Raw genomic sequence first — 25,763 nt, forward strand, 5'->3', positions numbered from 1 at the left:
CCCAAATGTTATTGGCTTAGAATACTGAATAAAATTGGCTTTCCATTTCTGATGTAATGTTATTTGGGCTCCAGTAGAAAACAGTACCTTTCAGAGCATCAGTAAAACTTGTTTAGATGTTAAAATTGATGGGCGTTACTCTATCTGCAGATCGAAGAGTAATTGTAATGAAACAGTCGACTTCATCAATGCAACGTTGTCAATTCCTCCTGTAACCTAAACATTCTAATGTAGTGAAAACACTACAAGGTTTCTCGAGATGTTTGGGAATGCCAATAAACACACACTGGGCAGCATGCTGCCCTTGGGTGAGGGCCAGATGTAACCAAAGCAAAGAAACAGTAAGCAGGATGAGAAGGACGGGCCGAGAGCTGAAGCCAGGAAAGGGGAGCCGGAATCTTATCTGCCCGGAACCGAGCGACACGTGCAGCTGTAAAGAGGAAATAACATAAAAATTTCAACAAGGAGGCGCCCTCAAATCCTTGAAAGCCTGTGTTTACTCTCTGAATGAACGAGAGCTGAAGCCAGGAAAGGGGAGCCGGAATCTTATCTGCCCGGAACCGAGCGACACGTGCAGCTGTAAAGAGGAAATAACGTAAAAATTTCAACAAGGAGGCGCCCTCAAATCCTTGAAAGCCTGTGTTTACTCTCTGAATGACTGAAGCCCATAGAAAGATAATAGTCGTAATCCAGCCAGCGGCACGCTGCAAGCAGGACTGTGTGACACAACCAGCCTGCGAGGTCCAGGGCCCAAGGTTTGTGGTGGCCCCGTGAGCTCTTCCATCGTGTTTGAATGTTCCTGTGTCTTTACCTTTTTCTCTTTCTGGTGAAGTCTGGCTTCTTGACTCAAAACAAAGTACTGGAACTTATAAATTATTTACAAATTCTATTTCCATTTTTCTTGCCCAATATCCAATTTCTTCAGAGGCTAACAACTGTAAATTCACCTAATTAATCTGAAAACCCAAGGTAATTGGTATGTGAATGGTGCCATGGACAAAAGTATAAAGATCACCAGATACTTCCATATTGTCAAATCAAATGGACGCTTAACTTTATTTCACGAAGCAATGGACATTTTTAACCCCTTTTTCTTTCTGGAGACTCTTTTTCTTTAGCTTTCACCACACCTCTTTAATTATCTAGATGCTTTCTGGATTTAACATGGACCAGATGGACACCAAGCACTTGAAATTTAAAAAGTTCAAAACTGAACTCATGATCTGCTCCCCCAAAACTCTCTTCTTGAACTCCCTCTCTTTCCACTATACTTGCACCTACCCAGCTACTCAAGCCAGAAAGTGAAATCCTAGACCCTCCCCACCCCCATACGTGTGTTCCATGCAGCTTCCTTTAGGGCTCCTAGAACACTCACCAGCAGTTGCAAGTGTCCCACCAAATTGGGCTCCTATGGCATCTACCTGCACTTGCTCCCTTCACTATGCATCTCACCTGGCCTGTCTCCTAGCTGCCTCCTCCTGGCTGGGTCTGAATGCATTTGGTACTGGCTTTGCACTACTTCCCTTGGCCTTGAACTGACATATGCCTGGATGCTGTCTGGTCATTTCTCCTAAGCTCCTTTCAGGTAGACCTGCAATGACATCCTAGTTTCTATTTATCAGGGGAGGATAATCAGAGTCACTCCTACTCTTCTTTTCACCTCTTATCTCTTTTCCTACAGCTGCTGCCTTATCCACCATCTCATCCCTTCTTGGCTGAAGTCCTGCCGGAGCTACTTAACTGGTCTCCTTCCTCTTATTAAATCATGTCATTCTCCTGTTTAAGATCCTTCCGAACTCCTCAGCTTGACACTGAGAACCCTTCATCTTCCCTTCCTGCTTCTTATCCTGTCTCAGATTGTATGCTTCCACCATGCAGTCCCTGATGTGCCATGGTTGTTTCTCATTTTGTATATTATTAACTCTTTCTGAAATGCCCTACCCTTTTCTCAACACCCACCCTTTCCACACCAACCGGCAACAACACACACATTACCACCCTCCCACTTGCCTGACCAGTGTCAGCCAGGTCACCTCTTTGATCAGCGCCACCCACAGTCTGGGCTGGATGCCCCCCTAGATCTTCCTGTATTACCCCTGGCTTAGGTTACACTAGTACTTATCAGACTATCACAAGCATATATATTTTAAAACTAATCTATCTTTCCCACTAGATTGTGAACTTCCTGAGGTCTTGCATCTGCAGAGCTTAACACAGCTTTCGGCCTGTAGTAGGTACTCCATATGTGTCTGTTAAATGAATAAATAAGTAAGCAACCTGAGTAAGGCAACCGTATGAGAGGAACAGCTAAGTTGTGCAATGTCTGCATTCTGTGCTGTCATCTATCTATTTGTTTGGGCTATGTGCAAAGAGGGGAAAGAGATCATGCTGGACAGCCTGGGAGGAATTGGAGGAAGGCTTAGATGCACGTCCCAGGAAACCGAACACTCATCTAGTGGTGGTGGCAAAGAGTGAACCAGGATGGCATAGCCAAAGGGTTGTATGTGTCTGGACACTCCACTTGCTCCAGCTGCCTGAACGGGGGAGGACAGAGGGGCCTCCGCAAGCTGGTGCACCTGCACCCATCCTGCTTCTTCAGCATCTTCTTCCAGTTCATTAATTTGCTTAATCCCCACTATTTCACCCTTAGTTCAGATCTTTCCAAGAACATGGACCTTCCGGTGATAAGGGCAGGAAGGTGGCATCCAGTCCCAATGGATACAAACACCAGAGTCCTCACCACCTTTTCCATAGTACTGATATCAGGGGCCCCCAACCCCATGGTATTCAAGAGCCACTTACTTACATGGGACCATGTGCTTGGCCCTTCACCAACTCTGTAGTAAAACCATAGCATCCAGACATGCCACAGTAATATCCCTTTAAACTGAGGTGACAAGTAGATTCCTCTTATGCAAAGGGAGAAATTCTCTAGGAGAGAAGACAACTTTTAGATTTGCCTAGTCTTGTGGGATATATTCTTTTGCTAGGATGATTATAAAATGTTTAAGTTTTTAATGGGAAATATAAGCACAAGTTTCAAAATTTAAAAAAGTTTACAATGATATTGTTTCCTTTCATCCCTGGCCCACAGCTATGACATTGCCACCTCAACAGCAACCAGTTTCTTTTTTTTTTTTCCTTTTTGTCTTTTTTTGTGACCGGCAACAGATCACAACCCTCAGTGTTGCGCCCGTACCGGACCGGGACCGGCAACGGGATCGCAACCCTCGGTGTTGCTCCCGCGCCTTGCTCAGCCAGTGAGCNCAGTGTCGCGCCCGTACCGGACCGGGACCGGCAACGGGATCGCAACCCTCGGTGTTGCTCCCGCGCCTCGCTCAGCCAGTGAGCGGGAACCGGTCTGTATGTGGGATCTGAACCCTCGGCGGGAGCGCCTGCCACACTTCCCAAGCGGCGCACTGTAGCAGTGTGCCACCGGGCCGGCCCAGCAACCAGTTTCTTATATGTCTTTCCAGAGGTGTTTAATGCATTTATTTCTGCATGGACAAACAAATGTCTGCACACGTGCATGGAACACACACATCATGTATGATTTGATTTCTAAAGACAGTACGGACTCCATTTTAAGTGGAAGCCACAGAGTTCCGTACCGTCTTGTCATTTCTGGCTTCTGTAACACAGTGAAGCACAAAGGCTAGGACACACACTTGGCGCTGGCCTGCCCCACCTGGCCTGGCCCCAACGCCCTCAGTCAGCTGGGCAGCATCTCTTGCCCCAGCCAGGAGGTAACCTATTTGGCTGCCTATTTCCAATTTAGACCAGATGCGAAGAAAGTAGGGCCGAGTATTTGTCTTTTCTAAATCAAATGTGTCTTTTCAAATGAGAGAAAAATGTGCCATGGAAGAGTTTCCAAATTGAGGTCTTTTTTGATATATTCAAGCAAGGTAGCAAAGTGGTGAAGGTGGCAGACATGTGGGATACAGGTGGTAAAAAGAAAAACATTGCAACAAAACCTGCACACACAAAGGAACAGATATACACTGAAAAGAAAAGATTAGCAAGAATACGAACATTTTCCATCCCCATGATTGTGAGGAGTGTAGAAATGCTTATTTGTCATCTCTTTAAAATTCCCTTGTCTGTTGGATCCCATCCATTTCACTTTACTCTCTCTGCCGCTGGCCGATCCTGTGCTTGGTGGGCCAGCCTGGATTGGCATGTCATTCCAATGTGGCCACCTGGGACTGGCCACGGGGTCTTCCCCATCCCTTGCCCCGCAGTGCACCATGGACATGCCTCTGATCTGCAGCCAACTAAATATTTCTGGACCGCCTGCTGTGTGTGGCAAGCCCATCAGATAAAGGGGGGTTCTTGCTCTGGCTGGGTTCGTGTTTTGTGAAGAGGTTGGAGTTGCAGACCTGCTGTAGATTGGATGCCCCCCACCCCCAACCTCACTGAGGCTTAATCCCCACTGGAACTGTTGACGGTGGGAAATCCCATTACGGTAATTGAAAGGTTGGGCCTTGAAGAGGTGATTAGATTGTGGGACCCTGCTGTAGTGAGTGGGTTAAAAATGGTGGTCAGGGGCGTGGGTCCAAGCACTTTCAAAGAAGATACACGAGAAGTTAGGCTGTCTCTACGCCACCATTTTCACAGTGTGATACTCTGCCATCACTGTTGCCACCACCAAGGCCTTCATCAGCTGTGTTTCCTGGACTTTGGACTTCCCAGACTCAGAAACTGTAAGCAATAAATTTTGTTTTATTTATAAATTACCCAGTTCCAGGTATTTTGTTATAAGCAAGAAATGAACTAATACAAGACCCTCGTTGTCTTTTAACAGGGGAATAGCCAGACTCATAAACAAGGTAGAAAGAAGTTATATGAATGTTCAAGGAGTGTGCTGTAAAAATCCCCTAGCTCTCTTAGAGCTGGGAACTTGGGCTCAATGGGGCAGGGAAAGGGGCTCAGAGGCAAAACTTCCAGCTTGGGCAGAGTTTCTCAGAATCACTGATTGCAATTCACCATTATGACTGTCGTCTGAGATTGCTCTTTGTTCCCCTTTGGCTTCTCTGTTTACAGATTCTTGATTTTTCGTATTTACATTCAAGGTTTGGACCCCCAAAGGTGTAAAAAACATGTTGGGGGCTGCAGTGCAGGGGAGAAAGGGAGAAAAAAGGTGCTGAACTCAAGGGCAATTTTTAAAAAAAAGGAAAAGCTTTCGAGTTGGGTAGGGCAGCCAATTCCTCTGCTGATAAACTGGGTGAGAAGACAGAGACCACAAACGTTAAGAAAAGCCTGCACGAGGAGGCTAGTCCTGCTACACCTGACTGTGAGACCTCAAGAGAGACTCTAGGGCTTTGGGGTCTTAGTCTTCCAATCTGAGAAGTGGGAGTTTATCTCTCAAGATGCCTTTCAGCAAGTGGAACCTGCTCCCAACTGTTTATAATCTGGGAGGGGTGTAACACAGATAACATACCAAGTTTCTTTAACTGTCTCTAAAGTAAGCAGGAAATCTTGAGCATTTTCAATACAAAACTCTTAAAATCGAGGTTCTTCTTTTTCACGCGTTAGCTTGCGTTCTTAGCTGGGTAACTGGCTGGTGTGGAGGTAAACAACAGCCCTTAGAAAGCAAGCAGCACTGTCAGAGCAGGCGTTTTAAAAACGCTCCATGGCTCCTTGGTGAGGCATCAGGCGTGGCTCCAGAGCAGCTCCTTTTCGTTCTCTGGTCAAGGGAGGGAACTAAGCGTAGTAACACCGCCAGAGAGAAGCAGCATAGTGTTTGCATCACCCTCGCCACTCAGATACAGTGTACACTTCAGTCAATAAGAACTGCATAAACAGATCATATGAAAAGCTTCCTCAAGAAGAGTGCAATGAGCACAACCCCCTAAATGAGCAATGGCACTTTACACTCAGATTACTAAAAACGCGAATAGATTCAACCATTCAGACTTACTTTTACTGTGCTAGTCACAAGCATCCATGAGGAAATAAGCATCGTCATGTTCCTTCAGAACCAGTGTCTGAAAGGCCTTGCTCCCTGGGAACACAATCGGCTGCAGTGGAAGAGGGACTGGTAGAAGATTAGGTTGGTTTCCTGCAAGATGTATCGAAATTCAAAGAAAAAAGAAAAGATATGCTAAAACCATTTTTTATATTTAAACACACCCACTCCTACACAGCCCACAAAATACTTCTAAGTACCCTTCTGCCAAAGCATCTCAGGTCTATCAACTTCATTTTTTATTCTGACAGTATTTCCAAGAGGCAGCGAGAAGCAGGGAATAGCTACACCAAGAAGCTGCCTTGCAGGTCATCTGTGTTGAAGCTAATCTTAATAAGCTTACAGTGTGTGACTTAGCACAGTATATTATATAGAACTATTTACAGAATCATTCTCAACATTCTTGAGGTGGTAATGATAGCATTTATATATAAAGCATAGTTTTACAAAGTATTTTCATACATATCTACTGGCTCTGTGTGAAGATAACAACAGCGGCTTGCTCAAGCTGACCCAGTCAGTAAATGGAGGAAATCAGCTCTTACAAGTGCAAAGTCTATGATCTGCTTTCAACAAGCCATTACTTCGGTGTGAAAGCAACCAGAGCCTAGCTTCTGGGAGATTCTGGCACTTTCCAAGCACTTAATAAATATTTGTAAATGAATGATATATTGATAGAAGGAAGGAAGGAATCCAGCACTTACCACTGGTATTTTTAAAAAGGAGTCCTAGAGATTCTTCCCTAAATTTGGGGTTCATGGAATAGTATGAATTTCACTGAAATAGACTTTTCATCAATTCTTTCTAAGAAGCAACAGTGACGTTACAGCATTGCTGGGACTAATGCTGTCTATGTACTCACGATTTGGCTGCTTATTTTCAAGTTCGTTAAGGAACGAGTTACTGCAGTACTAGGAATAATAGTGCCACCTAGTGACACTTGTAGTTATTGTCTCTAAAATTGCATACAACTGTTATAAAAAAGATTCACTTGAGAGTGCAAAGAGGGCAATCTGTGATCTTCACCATTTTTCTACCTAAGAAACCTTTTCTCAAAATTTCAGTATGTGTTAAACCTTCACATACTTATTCAGATTTCCCAGATGATGTTTTTATGGGGCCTTTCCACATCAGATTTTTCAGTTTATATGTTTATATTCCAAAGACTGTTTCTTATATTTTAAAACATATCAGTTCTGAGATGCAACATTGATATAACTACTTTTCATGACAGACAATATTAAATATACAAATTGATTGCAAGATGTCCTGATCAGACTCCAGTATTAATTGTTTAACTAGGAAATTATAGGTTTCGTGTGAAGCACCCTATCTCGGTCAGAAAGCTTAGAAGCTAGACACTGTCTAATTACATAAAGTTGAGCAAGTCAAGTAACTTCAGTAATTCAGTTTTCTCACCTGTAAAATGGGTTAATAATGCCTGCCTTATCCACTTCCCAGAGATCTGAGGATCAAATGCAGTAACGAATACTTTTAAAACTGCTCTACAATGGTTAAGAAACTAGTGGTGTTATTTCCAATCATCATTTTCCTGGGAGGGCAGGTTCTGGCGCTAGACTGCCTAGGCTCCAATTATGGCTTCACTCCCCTCTAGCTGTGCAACCTTGGGCGGTTATTTCTCTGCTCCTCAGTGTTTCGTCTGTAGAAGAGAGATAACCTACCAAAAACAGGGCAGCAGCGTAACATGCTTAGTACATGGCAAAAGATCAGTACATTTTTAACCATATGATTACATACACACACACACACACACACCCACAGACACACACACACCCACAGACACACCCCCCACCCCCACACACACACACAACGAGACAGCTGTGGGATCAATACTCTACTCGGAAGATCATCCCTAGGTGGTTCCCAAAAAGAGAAAGATATTAAACAGAGAATTTTCATTATCATTACTAGTATTTATTGGACACTAAAGAGGCACAATGTCTTGGCCTAGGTGCCATACAGTACTGTATTTTTCAAAGATCTTTATGGATAACACAGATGAAAGAGAATGGAATATGTCAGGTAAACATGAGGCATTCAAGAAACAGCTAAGTTCTTTTTGTTTTTAATCTTGAAAACTTTTTCCTCCCAATTTTTCAAATCTGGCTTTAAGCAGAGCAATGAGACAAATGCAGTTACAACCATGCCTGGGATGGTGACACAGCAGGGCTGGACGGTAGGCATTTCATAGCCATCTCCCGTGACCCAGGTCCACGCTGCCCTCGTCTTGTCTGGTCAGCAGTGACTGGTCTTGCTTCCACACTCCTGCCTCTCCATTCCATACACAGCAACTCTGAGTTTTTGAAAACATAAGTCACATTTCTTCCCTGCCTGAAGCCCTGGGATTTCACACTTAGACTCCTTAGTAAATACCATCCTCATGTTGATACCGTCCTCCTGCTCCCCCAATGCCCCTGCCATGCATGCCTTGGAGGAGCTGTCCTGAGCAGACAGCTTCACCCTGATCTTCACATGGGAACCCCTCTTGTCATTCAGATCTCAGCTGAACATCTTTGAGGGGCCTTCCCTGACCACCTTCTGCACGGGTGTTCGGTTCTCCAAATAGTATCTGTCTGATCTGTGTCTCTTGCTAGACAATGTGAGTCCATGAGGACAGCATCCACGTCTGTCCTGCCCCCCAGTGGTCCTCAACATTTAGACTGTACCTGGCACAAAATAGGTGATTGATAAGTAGTGGTTTAATGATGATCAAGATTTCCCCACTATACATTTTTTCCCATTCCTTAAATATACAGCAATTCTCCATCTGGTTCTGTGATACTTCATGGTGACCTTAGCTTCTAAGTGGAAAAGGGAACCAGATGTAGATTCTTTGTACTTGTTGGGCCTTGCACAGGAGCTTCAGTTTTTCTAAAACCTTCAGCTCTATCAATAAAAAGTAGGACTAATACTTCATGGGCCATGAGGATTAGGTAATAAATGTGAAAGTTTGTTATGAACTGCAAAACACTGCACTAGACCACAAGAGTTGAACTGCTCCCTCATTTCAGAGATGATAAAAAGCCCAAATTACTACAGCAAGTAAACAGATTAGCCTACTGCACCAAGCTGTAAAGCATGAATGTTAAACAATAGATAAATGCACCGATTTTAAGCAGATAAAATAGAAATACAGCACTTTTAGGAGGACAGATATTGAATAATTTGGGGAAATTTTTTTAATAAATTTTTTTCCTTTTTTAGATTTTCCTCTTACTCATATTGCTTGGCCTCAAGGATTTAAAATGAGCTCATAGCAGCCTTGTCTATGTCTTTCAGTCCTTTCCTAGTCTATACTACATGAACTGCCATCAAATATACAATAGCATTGCTTTTAATCATCTTTTTTTTCCACCTGGGATAGAATTTTCTGAAATTGTGTTCAAATAATCAATTACCCCAATATTAGTTTAAATTTCAGTAATGACTACAGAATTGTAACATAATGGAAATGTCTTGACTCAGGCATTTGGGGCTTTCATAGAGACAGCACTGTGGTTCCAGTACTATAAGCTCTGAAGTTATATGCCCTAGGTTGGAATTGCAACTCTCACTAATAGTGACTGATCAATTACTCAACTACTCTGAACTCAGTCTCCCCACTTGAAATACAGGGCTAATAAAAAATCTATCTCATAAGGTTGTTGGAGAATTCAATGAAAGTTGTATATGTGCAATGTTCCACACACAGTAAATAACTATTCTTTTCTTCAGAATTTTGCCTCAACTTCTTAAAATCTTAGATCAATAAAATGCTTAATGTTTTCCCAGATACATTCTGTATTTATCATTTAATAGTTTAAACATGACTTACCCAAAGCCTGAAAAAAACAAAGGCATAACTAGTTTACTGCATAACTATGTTAAAGTGTACTTAAAAGTTCTGAAGAACACTGTCCCATATATGTGAAAAATCAGTTTCCAAAAATGTATTATGTGAAGCTGAAAACCTGAAAAAAGGACTAATCGTAACTACCACTCATTTGTTTAACTTGCCATTATATTCTATTTGAGTCAGCATAATCTTTATTTCAAATAGTACTTTTATTATATAAAAATGTAAAAATCCAGCTGAATCAGAAATACGGGTATATTTTCCTGGGCTTTCACATTTGTTGATTTTATTCGCAATCTCTTTTCAATACAATTCATAACCTCATCTCTATTTCCAGTCTGATTATACAAGTGCTAAGTGGCAGGAAGGTCTAGAATAAAAACATCAAAAAAAAAAAAAAAAAAGGTAAAGCTGTGAAACTAAACTGCATGCAACAGGTTTTGTGAAGGTGGGAAGTATCTGGGAAATAAAATAGAGTAAGAAAACATAATTGGAAGGTTTTAGCTGAAGTCCTTTCAGTCATCCTTGTCTTTTGCTCCATGTTTAAGGATGCGGGTGAACTCAATGTAATTGAAATTCCCCTTTTTGTCAATAGGTGCTTCTCTGTACAGCTCATCCACTTCCTCATCTGTAAACCGATCTCCCATGGTTGTCAGCAGCTCTCTCAGGTAATCCTCCTGGATGGTGCCTGGAAGGCATTAGGAAGAAGGGAGTCATGAATGTTCTGACACTTCAATGGTTCATTTCTAAATCGAGTCAATCTTACAAAATACTTTCTATATGAACGAACTAAGTTGGTAAACTAAGGCAATATGTAACTATATCATTGTTTTCCAATTACTGTTAGAGCTTTATTAATATTAGGTTAAATCATGTTAAAAGCTCAGAAATAGGTTATATGCTTACAAAATTAGTCTTAAGCAAGTATTTTCTAGGAGTAAATAAAAAAACCAAAACGCTTCTATTTCAGAGATATAAAAAACAAGCAAACAAAAAGGCAGCTGCGCAAGACAAAAGGCAGTGCTGCCAGGACCAAATATGCGTGAAGGATGCGTGGTGCTGACAGGTGGAGGTAGGGAAGCAGGACGGAGGGTGTGCGGGAGCAGTGAGCAGGTCATGTGTGCAGTGAAGCAGGTTAATGCAGAAGGAAAGGGGAAATAAAGCTGAAGAAAGGGAGAAAAACAGAGGAGGAAGAAGAGGGAACAACTAGCCTTCACACACTTAAAAAAAAGGTTTCTCCATAGGTTCACTAAGATGAAAAAAACTAAATAAGATTTTAACAATTGTTCATGTTAGTTAATTATACTTCTTAGTGAGACTGAATATCTCTTGAAGAGTAGTTTTCATTGTCTGAATAATTCTCCCTTTGGTTTTCAGGAAGCTCATAATCAAACTCAAAGATTAATAATACAAACTGTGTAGCTTTATGTCCTGGTCATTCCTGGTCATACTGTCCTTTTATAAATATTAGAAACTATTATTCATTTCTAAAAAATTTATATTTTAGTAATTAAAAAAAAATTTTCCTAAAAACTGCTTCACACTCTCTGGAATGGGGCAAAAGCACTCACCAGTTGCTTCTTCATCAAAGCAAGCGAAAGCATTTCTGATGACATCTTCGGGATCTGTGCCATTCAACTTCTCACCAAACATGGTGAGAAACATGGTGAAATTGATGGGCCCCGGGGCCTCATTCATCATGGCATCCAGGTATGCGTCAGTGGGATTCTTCCCTATAAGAATTCACATTTTAACATTTTAGGACAAAGAACTAATTTCGATAAATAATTATTTTGCTATTGTTATACTCCTCAACATACTTTTAATTTACATCATCACTTGAAACTAATTTTTCAATTAATTTTCATTAACAATATTTTTTAAAAGATAATTTTTAACAACATAAAAAATGGTTGAAATATTATTATAAAAATGCATTCTGGGATTAGGTTGAATGTTGTTCATTCATTAAGACTTTATGTCAACTTTCTCATCACTATTTTTCATTAAAAACAATAAAAACCTGAAACTGAACTAGGCAATGCCATATTACTACATCTTGAATGTTGATAACGTTAAAGGTCCATCAGGGGAGTCATTTCAATATCAGTTAGTCAAAAAATCGAAATATTCATATTTCCAACTGTGATACAGTTGCCCTTGAACTAGTATGCTTCAAAAAATGTATTTATAAATTGGCCAATTAAGTTAAAACTATTAGGTGGGTTTAGAATTGAGAGTTTATTTTGAACAATGTTAGGTACTATTAGGTTGTCAGAAATCCCCAAGTGCTGTTTACACATGTTGCTGAGCTTTAGTTTTGCTTAGTATTGTTTGCATTGGGAAATCTTAATCTCTGACAACACTTCTCTTTTTAGTACAGTGGTGAGGGAACGCCCCTGACACTTCCCTAGGAGTTGGGAGAAATCCCCCTGGAATGGCTAGACACAGTGGAATATCTGCAAGGCTTCATGATGTGGGAAAGCAGCACAGAATGAAGGGTCTGGAATACTGGGTTTGAATCCCAGTTCTCCCACTGGCTGTGTGAACTGGTGGGAGGTGTCAGAAGTGGGACTCAAACCCAGTATTCTAAACACTTCAGTCAGTGCCACTTCTGTCTAGGGTTTATTTTTTTTTAACCTATAAAATGGACTGGTTGAAGTTGGTATCTCAAAGGTCCCTTCTAACATTAAGTTTGTATGATTCTACATGAAAAGAACACTTATTAGTCAGATATTTCTATCTAAGGAAGCATCTCAAAATTATACTCAACTAAGTGCTAATGATAGTCAAATCTAGAATTATAATTCAATGATAAATTTTAATCCTGGGAATTTGGGTGAAATTTAAATACCATGTTGGCATCTATTTTACTTCATTTACAATCCTACCTCATTATACCTACTGTTAAATGGTGAAAAAAACCAATGTCATTCTGAGCCCCACTTACCATGTTGACTTCTGCTTAACCTCATTCTTTTGTTTCACTGGCCAGTTATGCCTTATCGTTAGGACACATGTAAAGGGAACATAGGTTTCAGGGAGTGAGTGACTAATTATAGCAGGTGGTGTCAGTGGTCTGAGCACTAAAATCACAAGACCCCTCATCTCACTGATCACAAGACACCTGGTAAATCATGTTATTGCCTTATTTTTCTTAAGATGTTTCCTTGACGTTATTCTTAGTAACAGGCACTTTGCTATGTAAACATCGTCTAACCTCAGAGAGTCAGAGCTCTCACCTACTGGCATCTGATTCTTCACTGTGTCCAGCTTTCCCGTCTATAAGTCACCCAATTCATAAATATCTGTGATTACCAAATGGACCTGCTTCTCCCTTCTTCAGTCTCCAAGTACCTTCTCAATTTGGAGGGCATTATACTTTAACCCCCTCCTCACACATCTACTCAACATACTAATAATAAAAAAAAAACTAAACCCAAATTAAACTCAAGATTCAGTGAATAAGTAAAAGTAGCTTAAAAAAAAATCTACTTTTCTACCTTCAGATTTAACCTAATCTCTAGTAGCAATTTTTCTCGGGGGGTGGGGGGGGGGGAGGAACTACTACCCAAAGCAGTCAAGAAAACTCTAGGGTATGAAAAAGACATAGGGATTTAAAATGAATTGATTTAGGCTAAGCATCTATGGACCCATTCAAGGTATCCAATATGATTTGCTGATTTGAAAGGTAAATAAAAAGTCAGCCTCTTACTCTATACCACTGATTCATTCAACAAATATTTATTGAGCATCTACTATAAGCAGAGTATGGACTTTAGCATTCAATCTTTGGAGCAGAGCTAAGTCACTCAACTTTCCAAAGTGGACTTCTTCATTAGTGACATGCCCCAAAGAGTACACTCAGTTAGCTATTCTCAATGTGAAAACCCTACAAGTCAACAAATTAGTTCAATATTTTGATTCTACTCTCATTCTGGAGAAAGGAAATGTTGCAAAATGTTAACAATTGGTGAAAATAGGTAAAGGACATGTGGGTGTTTACTATACTGTTCTTTCAACTTTTTTATAGGCTTGAATTTTTTTAAATTTATTTTTAATTGTACATATCTGTGGGGTAGTGTTGTTTCAATACACACATTTAGAGTAGATAGCATATCCATCACCTAAACATTTATCTTTTCTTTGTGATTATGTTCAAGATCCTCTTTTCTAGTTATTTAGAAATTCACATACAATATTATTAGCTACAGGCACTCTAGGGCACCAGAACTTATTCTTCCTATCTAACTATAATTTTGTATCTGTTAATCCACCTCTTCCCTTTCTCCACACTCTCCCTTCCTTTTCCACAGGCTTGAAATTTTTCAAAATAATACGTCAGGGGAAAAAAATATATAGAGGAACAAAGCTTTAATCATTTTGTAGACATTAAGAGAAATAAAACAACAACCGCCTCTCTTGCTTTGCCCTCTGGCTCCATGAGTTGCCCTTGTTGGCTCGTCAGCCAAGCAGTAGAAGAACCCAGAGTGCAGGGCCTAACTACGGGCCATCCATGACCTGCTCGTCCCCCACTCCACCACTCCCACTCCCCCCCTGATTCTTTGGACTATCAGAGACTCGACTCATCTGCTTGCTTTACTCCTAACTGTAATATCACTCTTCACTCTGGGCAGAACACATAGGACCTTCCCTCCCTTCCTTTTCAAAATCAAAACAAACAACAATAAAATCATATAAGAATAGATTAACACCCATATACCCAAAATAACAGATGACTGTTTAAGTATTTTTTAAATCTTGTATCTTTATATTTTCTTTAGTTATAAAAAAAATTATACATGGTATTGTGAAAGTCCCCTTTCCTGTGTTCTCTTTTCCCGTAGCACTGCCCTTCCTCCCCAGGAAAATCATTACCACTTGTACCTGTCACTTCATGTTTACAACCTGTCCTCAATCTTTATTAACTATGCTATATCATTAGCTATACACGTTAATTGAAATTCTGATACTTGCTTCCCAGCCATCCCCTGGCTTTCCACCTACAGCTGTAAAGTATTAGCTAACAGAAATGTGGGCCCACGTGGCCACAGTACCTACCAGGTCCCCACCCCTGTGGGCTTATCTCCTATGTCTGGCCAAGCCCCAGCATAGCACCTCCCAGACCCAGAATCTCTCAAAAGGCCTTTTGACACAAGGAGAAGAATATTTGCACATCACACAAAAAAAGATCCAGAAAGAGGTGAATTATTATTTTGGGGAAAAGGCATATAAACAACATAAAAGTCTACCTAGAGAAGCAAGCATATCATGCAAATCTTCCTTGTCGATGAAGCCATCTCTGTTCTGATCAATCATGTTGAAGGCCTCTTTGAACTCCTGAATCTGTGACTGGTCAAACATGGCAAACACGTTGGATGTTGCGCGCTGAGGGCGCTTCTTGGTGGTCTTGGTCTTTGCTTTTTTGCTCGACATGGTGGCTGTTTAATTCTGCAGTTAAAAAGAAGAAAACATAAAACAAAAAAGAATGCATAAAACATAAAGCAAAAAGAGAAAACAAAACACCTAAAGTTAGTGAGAAAAATATCTTAATATAGAATTATTTCAATTGTGTAGGAATAAGTACACATCTAAACTTTACTTTTACTGTGACAATTAAATGGCTGGGAAAAAAGCACATTTTTGAAACAGAAGAGAATTTATTGTCGTACTTTTCCCCCACATTTCATGGGACCAATTTTTAAACGGGAATTCATTTAAGATATGTAACAATGGCTGGCATTTACTGAGTACTTACTATGTGCCAAGCCCTATAATGAAGACATGGGGCTCCCCCAAGAGAAAGGCTCCAACATTGACCTCTTTCTCTTACAAGGATTGTCCCATTTCATCCTCACAGTGACCCTATGCAGTAGGTATTCTTATTATTTCCATTTTACTATCAATATAACATAACTTCTCTGAGCCTCAGTTTACTGTACATCAGTAAAACAACTGGTAAATATAGGTAAAACATGATATCTACTTTAAAGCAAGGTGAGAACTGAATGAGAGAACGTGCATAAAGAGACTAGTATAGTCAGCATATGGTACATTTTCAAAAGCCCCTCATTTTTAAAAAATATCATCAAAACCTACTCTTTCATCTTGTATCCCTTCTAGCTGTACCTACATTTCCCCTTTTCCTTGAAAAATCTTTTAGAATAACAGTCTAATATTATCTCCATTTTTGCACCTTCTCAATCACTCCTCGATTCTCTGTAATATGGCTTTGGTGGTAGCCTCCAACACTCTACTGAAAGCCTTCAATAGTTTAAACCTCAAATGGAATAGACACTTTCCATTTTTTTAATCTGCTGTTTTAAATCATGTACATAAATAAATAAAACACAAAAATACTGTCAGCTTTGGAGTTAGGAAGTCCTGAGTCAGAATCTCAGCGCCACCATTACTAGCTACATATAAACTTCAAAAACCCACAGACACTAGAATAACTTTCTGATCCAATGTCTCATTCAATCTTCACGATCGCAGTGTGAGATAGGTACTACCTAAGTTTAAAAAAAAAAAGATCAATGGCCCCGTTGTAATAAAGAATTTAAGGTTGCCCAAAGAAAGGTCTGGACTTTCCCCATGGCTCCTGGGATGTGATCTCTAAGTCTCTGGACGTCCTGCCCGACACCTGCAGTCTTGGGTCACATCAGATAGTGTAAAAAAGTGATTTATGGTGGTATATTTCGGTCACCCAGGATTAGCCTGAATTTTAGAGGGGCTGGAGGCTGAGGTCAGCCAGGTGGGCAGTTGACTACCTGTATGATAGAGCCCCAATAAAATGCCAGACATCAAGGATTGGGTAAACTGCCCTGGTTGGCAATACTCTGTGCATATGGCACACATCGTTGCTGCAAGGAGTTAACACTGTCCCTGAATTCACTGGGACAGACAAGTGGAACTCTGCCCCATGTGGATCTTCCCTTGACAGATTTTAATCTGTACTTTTCATTTAATAAACCCTATTTGGAAGTATAACAGCTTTCAGTGAGTTCTGTAGCAAATTACTGAACCTGAGGGTGGTTTTAGGGGCACTCCAACTTGCAACTGATGTCAGAGGTGAGAGTGGTCCTGGGAAATGTTTCCTAACTCTGCACCCCCACAGTGTGACAGCCGATGACTAGCCGGGTCATTGGCTGAGCAACAGGATTTTAGACCTTGGTCTTCAGGAATCCTGGTCTTGGGACTTTTTATACATACATGGTCTACTACTTCAATCTAGAGAAACAGCCACAGGGTGTTTTGAAGGCCGGCTTAGTGGTGCAGTTTTGAAATACACCAGCTTTAGTGTTCTTACTCTAACATTCCAGCTCCTTCCCCTCCCCACATACTTGCCTGATTAAATGTTCATTTTCTTCTTCTTCCTGTAATTTAGCTTGTTATTTGACCTTAGTTATATTGAATTTAATTACATAATCAGAGAACAGGATGTGGTCCACAAGTGAGGCACTTGACTATGTTTTAATTATTCTTCACATAACAAAACTATTAGATTAGGGTTCTTCCTCATGCTAAAAATTCTATGACTCTATTTCTTCAAGATATAATAGGTAAGTCAGTAAGTTTGAAGGCAAAAATTAGTTTTCTCTTAGTATCAGCAAGTCATTGATGTAATAGAGTCATTTAGAAAAACTTCCCAAAGAGTAAATCTTTATTTTAAAAAAATGATCGGTAAGTTTTATCATGCTAACTTTATGGTTCCCCCAAATATACTTTATTTAAACATTTCTGAAGCTTAGTCTTTGTTCTCCAAGAAGCTGATACCAAGATGGGATTAAACATGGAAGGATTTCGTTAGAGGAGATGCCTGTGAGAAAGAACAGGGAGGTAGCCTGAGAAGGCTAAAGGAGCCATCAGATGGTCCGCAAGCCTGACCCCCAAGTGAAGGAAACAGGGAGGGAAGATTGATGGAAGAGAACTAAGAGCAAGTCACTAACTGGCCCTAATCAAAAATGTTACAGAGCAGGTATTGGCTCAGTGTAATAACGTTTCTTTAAAAAAAAAAGTTTATTTTTTCCCTCACACTTCATTTAAAAACAGTGGCACATCTGAATATGTATATGGTACCTATAAAAACTACACACACACACACACACACACACACACACTAAAATATCAGCTGAAAAGTGAGGCAAAGTTGTATCAAAACAATCAATGTGAAGGGAACTCTGGCCCAAAAGAACTACCATCCCCGTCTCCTTACCTTCTGAGATAAGCATCTTGGCCTTCCCCTCTTTCTCACTTCCACTACTTCTCAACCCACCACAATCGCCCTTTCTCTTCTCTACTGCGGCTGCTTTCAGATTGCCAAATCCAGTCTAAATCTTGAACCACTCTACTGTATTTGACCCTATTTTATCCCTCTTTTCTTTGGAGACTCAGCAGTTCTTGGCCTGGTGCTCAGTAATTGTAGAAATGAATTGTCGTCCCAAGAGGAAAGAGGCCTTGAAGACCTTACACTCCAATGAGGGAGAATGCTAACACTACATCGCAAAGATTGGTATATGTAAAATGCTCTATGCGACTTACTGTACCTGAGTTCTCCCATGTCGGTGATTGGTCTTCCTTCATTTTCTTCACAGATTTTTTTTCCACCCACTTAAATATTCACGGTTCCCAGTGTTCTGGCAGTACATGGCTTAAAGTTCTTTTCACTCTGCTTTCCATGGATGATCTCATCAACTCTCACTGTTCCGACCACACCTATGACTCCCAAGTCTCCAGGCTTCACCTTTCTCTTGCACTCTGGGCTCAAATATCCAATTGCCTGTGAAAGACACTCATTTGGATATCCCGCACCCATGGGAAACAGAATTCTCAAACATGTTGGAAGACGAAATCTTTGTCTTCCCCCTCCTAAATTCTCCTATCTTTCTGTTTTCTCTCAGTCTACCCACTCATCAGCACCTGCCCCCACATCAAGCCAGAAACCTGGGAGTCATCTTCCAAAATCCCTCTCCCTGATGCATCAAGCCCTGCCTCTTAAATTTTATTTCTCAGATTTGCTCATCTTCCTTACTCCTCTGCCACCACCCTAAACTGAACCCTCATCGTCTCTTAGGCAGGATATTTCTATGGTCTCCTAACTAGTCTCCGTGCCTCTTGATTCCCTCAAAACTACCTTCATATTCTAGCCAGAGGTGTCCAAAACATGAATATGTACTAACCATTCCACTTTCCATCTTTGGCTCTCTAGCTTCTAAAGGATACAAATCAAGTTCTTAAGCATGACACATAAGGTCTCTTCCTCTCCCTGCTCTAGAATGATCTTTCCAGCCTCATCTCTGGCCAATCTCTACTTCGTACTTTTCCTTCAGCAACACCAAACTGCTTGTATGTCCCCAAAGCACCATGCAGTTTCTTACTCTGTGCATCTTTATTCTTGCTATTTTTCCAGCACAAAATGCCCTGGCCCACTTCTGTCTTAGGAACAGAGGGTGAATTAAGGTCTACCCAAGTGATAGCTACTACCATTTATACTGAGTGACTCTTGTGCTATGCACATTATGTGAATTAAATGAAACATGCCCCTTCACAAATGAAGAAACTGAAGATCAAAGATATTAAATAACTTTCCCAAGGTCACCTTGTGGCAGGGTTAGAATTCAAACCCCCTTTGTAATAGGTTACTTCTATCTATATGTTTTCTACTTTGTACCAAATGTTCTTCTACTTATTCTAACACAAAAGTTTAAAAACTTCCAATGCTATCAATATAATCCAACATTGATTTGTGAGTAGCTACTCTCTTCTAAATTCAAATCCTAGGATTTGAATTTTCAAGTTGAGTTTTCAAATAAATTTGAACTACATGGCAGAAGCCAATATGCAGAACAGAACTGCACAGTGAGTGTAAACGGCACTCCTTGCCACTGTGCAATGTAGCAGCCCTGGCTGGGTTTAATCAAGTGGCAATATTTTCTAGCAGTCATGGTTTTAGTTTGAAACCTTTACCTAGGACTGTCAAATCAATATTTAACCTGTTAAGGGTTAAAAAATCAACAACAACCCAACCCTACCCTTAAACTAGTTATAAACAGAAAATATCTATATAGAACATAGCACACAATGTAAGGAATAACCACCAAAAGTAGTAATAACACTTCTTGTTTCCTCTTCAAAATTTTTATCTTATTCTTGTTTTTCTGTTGTTTTTGTTTTTGCAGCTGGCCAGTACCTTGGTGTTATAAGGCTGCACTCTAACCACCTGAGCTAACTGGCCAGCCCTCTTTTTATCATATTCTTGTTGTTTCTAACATAAAGTGAACGAAAGAATATGTGTAGTGTTCATGGAGGTTACATCAAAGGTAGGGATTTAGGAACGCTGGCATTACAGGTGGCTGTGGTGTCAACATATTTAGTTGATAATCTGAATGTTTGCAAAGTCACCTGTAGTACTGATATGCAAATCAAAACTTGGACACTATAATCATTAATAAGCAGAAACTGTGAACTTCATCCAGCCTACATGGCTTTATCAGAAGCCTGGAAAACATGCTGATGGAGCATACTGTCAGCTACCTACGATGTCCTTGATACTCCTTTCAGCTAGCTGTAACCATAAGGCAAGTAAATATGGCTCTCACAGCAGTTAATCTTTAGGGTTTTAACCTTGGCTGCACACTAGAATCACCTGGGAAGTTTAAAAAAACTGATTCCTGGGTCCTAGTCTAGTTTAACTGAATGTCTGGGAGTGGAGCCCAGGCATGTGTCTTTTAAGAAGGTACCAGGTGATTCCAATACATAGTGAAGGTTGAAAACCACTTAGATCACTAAGTTAACCACTTAGATCACACTGGCTATTTAAGCATCTAGTTCCCCTTAGTTTTTCAATGTTGGTCATTATGTTTAATGAAGACACTGGAGACATGGATTCTAATTCCAGTTCTGTCACTCACCAGTTCATGACCTTTGGTCATTTTAACTCTCCCGAGCCTCATTTCTTCATCCATAAAATAAAAGGGTTGGGTAGATCAAAGTCATAAATTGACAGCTACCAAATTACATGCAGTCTGCAGGGAAGTTTATTTAGTCTCCACAGGAATGATCCTTAAAATGCCTCTTTTCAAAACTGAATGTTTGCCAACATTTTAAAAAACAATATTTTACATAAAAACCTGAATTTCAGACATCCTGAACACTGTACAATAAAGCATCACTTGACCAGCATCCCCAAATTTCTGTAGATAATGAGTATTCAACGAGCAATCCCCACTACTCCCTACGTCTCCTTGTCCTAGCTGGTGTTGGTTTATATTACCTCCCTGGCCCCTGAAAGCATCTGAACTGGCTCCTGTGGCCACGGTACTAACCAGGCTCCAAGATGGGCCTAAACAATTCTCTTGCCTTGTGCAGTCCCCAACAGTGAAAAGGGTTGACCTGAAGACATTGCAAAATGGTGTGTGACTTTGTCATAATAAACACTGCAGCTTCTGCCCTGCTCTGTAGTGAAGCACTCAATCTGCGGAAGCCAGTAACAGGTTAAGAGGACACTCAGCCCTATAGCAAGGTCCGTGTAGCAGGAAACAGTCCTCCTGCCAACAGCCAGCACCAACTTGCCAGACACGTGAGTCAGCCATTGTGAAGGGTGATCCTCCTTCAGATGACTGCAGCCCCAGCTGACGTCCGGACTGTAACCTTGAGCCAGAACCACTGGGTTCTGGAATTCCTGACCCTCAAAAACTTATTGTTTTCTAAGGTGCTAAAGTTTTGGCGTAACTTGTTATACACCAGTAGAAAACTAATAAAGCCACTGTTTCCTTGACATCTTTAATGTTAAAATAGGACAATGCCTTTATTTCACAACTACAGCCACAGAATTTTAGAAAGCTCGAAGGGATCACAGTCAAGTTTGCACTGGGTAGGGAATTTTCTATTTCTGGTTAGAAAATTTTAACTCCTTCTATTCAATTTTTATACAAGTTCCATGGGTTCCTTTTATAACTGCCACAAAATCACCCCTTCCTCAACATTCCCATCACCTCTAGCCTATTCTTCTAGCTGATATCCCTCTGCTGATTGGCTAGTTCTTGCTCCCTAATTGGAGTTTCCTTCAAAGCTCTGTCCTTCAATGTGCTTTTCTTAAGTACCAGTTGAAAAACTGGTAGCATAAAGGTATCACTCAAAAATGAGGTAATTACGGAGAGGAAGGAGGAGCTGGTTTTGTGAACAAAGGGATGACAAAGAATTCAAGTTTTAGCCAAGATACAGTAGAACGCAGTGGAGAAGCCCAGGGGACAGGATGCTCAGGGGGTCTTGTTTAGCACGGCTGATTCATGAGCAGAGGCACAAGCTGAGGCCCTGAGAGTGGAGGAGCTCACACACGTAAGGGCAGTGAGTAATTCTTGGGCCCAAACCTGAGGTCATTTTTGATTCAGTCTCATCCTCACCAAGGTCTATCAGAATCTTTAGAAATTTCTCATGGATTCCCCTGGTCATTACTGTAGTCAAGACTAATGTTTGTTCTAATTGGGAGGATCAAATGACATGAGCAACAATCAGTCTGAAAACAGCAATCATAAAGAGAATTTAGTATATAATCAAGTTAAAGCACTTCACAAAATTAACCTCACATATTTCATGACATAAAATTGTTTTTATGCTGCATATTTAGGCAAAAAAAGTAATCAGTTCTATAAATTATTACAGCTATTTCTTTTAGACAGCCAAACTTAATTTTTACAGCTTTTCTTAACAACAGGTAAACTTTCCCCTGAAAATATGTATTTTAACACTTACCACATACATTATAATACTGTTATTTCTTTATTATAGGTTTTATGATCGCCCCAGTTGGCAGTAAACTCTCCATCCTTTGAACTCCTGTATCATTTTGCTTTACTGCACTGAAATTTATATACAGTAAAACGTACAAACCTTAACAATAAGTTTTTGTAAATGTGTACACCCATGTAATAGTACTTCAATCAAGTTACAAATGTTAACATCATTCCAGAAAGTTCCCAAGTCAATCACCCTCTCCCATAGACAACCATTGTTCAGATTTCTATCACCATAGATTAGTTATGTCTTTGAACTTCTTATAAATGAATCTATACAGTGTATACTCCTACATGCCTGACTTCTTTCACTCAATATAATGTTTTGATATTCATCTACCTCGTTGAGTTTATCAGTGGTTCACTCTTTTTTATTGCTGAATACTATTACATTGCCATGCAATTTACAAATACAGCATTCTCCCCTTATCCACAGGGGATACATTCCAAGACCACCAGTGGATGCCCAAAACCTCAAATAGTACCGAACCCCATATACACTTTGTTTTTTCCTATACATACATACCTATGATAAAGTTTAATTTATAAATTTGGCACAGTAAGAGATCAACAATGATAAAATAGAACAATATACTGTAATAAAAGTTATGTGAATATGGTCTCTTTCTCAAAATATCTTACTGTACTCTATTCACCTGTTTTGGGACTTCATTTGACCACGGGTAACTAAAACCTCAGAAAAGGGGAGACTACTGTATATTTCTATGGCCTTTTGCCTTTCCACCTTGGATTGTAGAATTTAGCAGAGTGTCTCTTACATTGCAGGTGCTCAGTAAATACTAGTTAAGCAAATGCATACATAAGGTTCTTTTCTGTTCCAAACAGAATTACATGTACATATGTTCTTTATAAGGTAGGTCCTGGATCTGAATTCCAAAATAAAGCTCTTCTCTGTGATCTACCCATGGTTCAGCATGAACTCCATTGGTCTCTTCCCCAAAAGATCCTTAAAACAAAACTAACCAACTACCTCTTGCTCCATACCTGGAAGAAACAGTACTAACAACAGACTATATGTGATTGAATACTAAAGATGTGCCAGGGCCCGGTGGCGCACTGCTACAGTGCGCCGCTTGGGAGCATGGTGGCGCTCCCGCCGAGGGTTCAGATCCCACATACAGACCGTTCCCGCTCACTGGCTGAGCGAGGTGTGGGCGCAGCACCGAGGGTTGCGATCCCGTTGCCGGTCCCGGTCCGGTACGGGCGCGACACTGAGGGTTGCGATCCATTGCCGGACACGAAAAAAGACAAAAAGGAAAAAAAAAAAAAAAAAGATGTGCCAGGCACTGGTCTATGCGTTTCATATGTATTAACACATTTAATTATCATAACTTATGATACAGGTACTGTTAGCCCTATTTCTCAGATAAGAAAATTAAGGAAAAGAGAATAAACAACTTGCCACACAGCTAGGAAATGGTAGCGCTTAGAGCCAGGATCTGTACTCAGGAAATCTAGCTCCAGAGCTAGTCCCGCTGGCCCCCGATATCCTGCGTATAAGCAGCTGAAATTCACTACCATAAAAATGTGGACACTTAGCTGGGGATAACAAGCAATGCCACCACATAGCCAATATGTGAAATAAGCAAAGAAGATCCTAATCAAAGATGCTGGCAGACAGGGATGATGAAACTCATCTCTACATATCTGGTGTCTTTGAATCTTGGGAGAAAGGGAAAACCAGCCCCACTTAGGGGCTCTGAATCTTCCTGTCTTTCCTAACCTTAGCAAGCCTCACCTGGGATCAGTCCTTCAGAAGTTGCAGTTCATTACATCTAAACTCAGTCTCAATAAAGCATAAACAAGTATCACGCCAGCCGTCACAGAAGTTGTTTTATTCAACAGAGCCCAAACAAACAAAAAGCTGTGCACTTAGTTATAAAATCCAGGAGGGTCCACCTGAGGCTTACAGAGAAAATGGGTGCACCACAAGAATTCCTCAAGTGGCTTTGGGCAAATTATCTCACCTCTCTGGGTTTCATTTTCCCCAATTATAAAAAAAAAGGGGGGGGTGTCACAAGATAATCTACAAGGTCCTGCTGAACTCTGAAATGTTATGATTCTTCTCTTACCACAAGGTCATTCCAAATCCATCCAACAAAAGCTGCCAAACTAATCCTCTAAACACCACTTTCTTCATATTACTCCCTTAGTGAAGAATCTAAAAGGACTCTCTAAGGCCTCTTACGTAATCTTTTATTTCTGGTCAAGTTTTAAGACATCCATAACAAGGCCCCACTTACCTACCCACCTACCTACGCTTGTTTCCAACTATTATTCGTTACAGTTCTGTTCCATTCGGGCTGGCCTCCCCAGTCTCCTCTCCACGTGACACAATTCCCACCTTCTGAGCTTTTGCTCTTGTTACCTCCTCCCACAGCTCCATCCAGAAATACTAAGTTATCCCTCCCAGGGCTGAATTCAAGACCTTCAATCAGGTCACGATTCTTTTCCAAAGGAAGCCTTTCCTGATTTCTGTTATCTGTCCTTTTTTTCAATCAACAGGAATGAACTAAATCTTTGCAAGATGCAAGATACAGTGAGAATTGCAACTCTTATGGAAATCATTATATTTTAGACTATACTAACCACGCACCCCGGTACGGGCTCTCTAGTCGTTTCCTCGGCATTTCACCTTAGGAAAGATCCATGCCCTAGAAAGCTCCTGCATCCCCCAAAGCATCTGGCATGTGGGGCGCAGAGCAGGTGCTGCACACGAATAAGCCCGTTGGCTCTAAGTGACTGGTTGGGGCCGCCGGGAGGTCACAGGCACCAGGTGTGTGCAGTCATCCAGGTGACTCGGGGCCGGCCCACGCGCTGCCGGGGCCCCGGCCACCTCTTCCAGCGGGGCGTCTCCCCGGCCGGCCTCATCCGCCCTGCAGCTTCCCGGACCCTCGATCTCCAGGCCCGGGCCTCATGGCTGACCCTCCTCCCCTCCCCTCCAGCCTGCGCCCACTTCCCGGCCAACCTGACAGGTCCCGCCGCCGCTCGGCCGCCCTGGGGCGGGGTCCGGCCGCAGTCGCGCGGCAGGAGGGGACCGGGAGCGACAGATGCGGCCCGAGGCGTGCCGCGCGCTACTCACCCGGTGCCAGACACCAGAAGGGGCACTTTCCTGCGGGAGGCGACC

The 25,763-nt window shown here is 41.2% G+C and overlaps 1 protein-coding gene across 1 annotated transcript; it reads right to left on the reverse strand.

Moving 5' to 3' along the window:
* Positions 1 to 7,881: 7,881 nt before the first annotated feature.
* Positions 7,882 to 25,763, reverse strand: LOC103596620 (myosin regulatory light chain 12B). The gene is made up of 4 exons (XM_008580285.1): positions 25,719 to 25,763; positions 15,077 to 15,275; positions 11,396 to 11,557; positions 7,882 to 10,512 (listed from the first exon to the last, which is right to left on the reverse strand). Exons 2-4 carry the CDS (start codon positions 15,258 to 15,260, stop codon positions 10,340 to 10,342), a joined length of 519 nt encoding a protein of 172 aa, XP_008578507.1. The 5' UTR covers positions 15,261 to 15,275; positions 25,719 to 25,763; the 3' UTR covers positions 7,882 to 10,339.

The sequence above is a fragment of the Galeopterus variegatus genome, unplaced genomic scaffold, assembly GCF_000696425.1.
Source record: "Galeopterus variegatus unplaced genomic scaffold, G_variegatus-3.0.2 Scaffold2059, whole genome shotgun sequence".
Taxonomy (NCBI): Eukaryota; Metazoa; Chordata; class Mammalia; order Dermoptera; family Cynocephalidae; genus Galeopterus; species Galeopterus variegatus.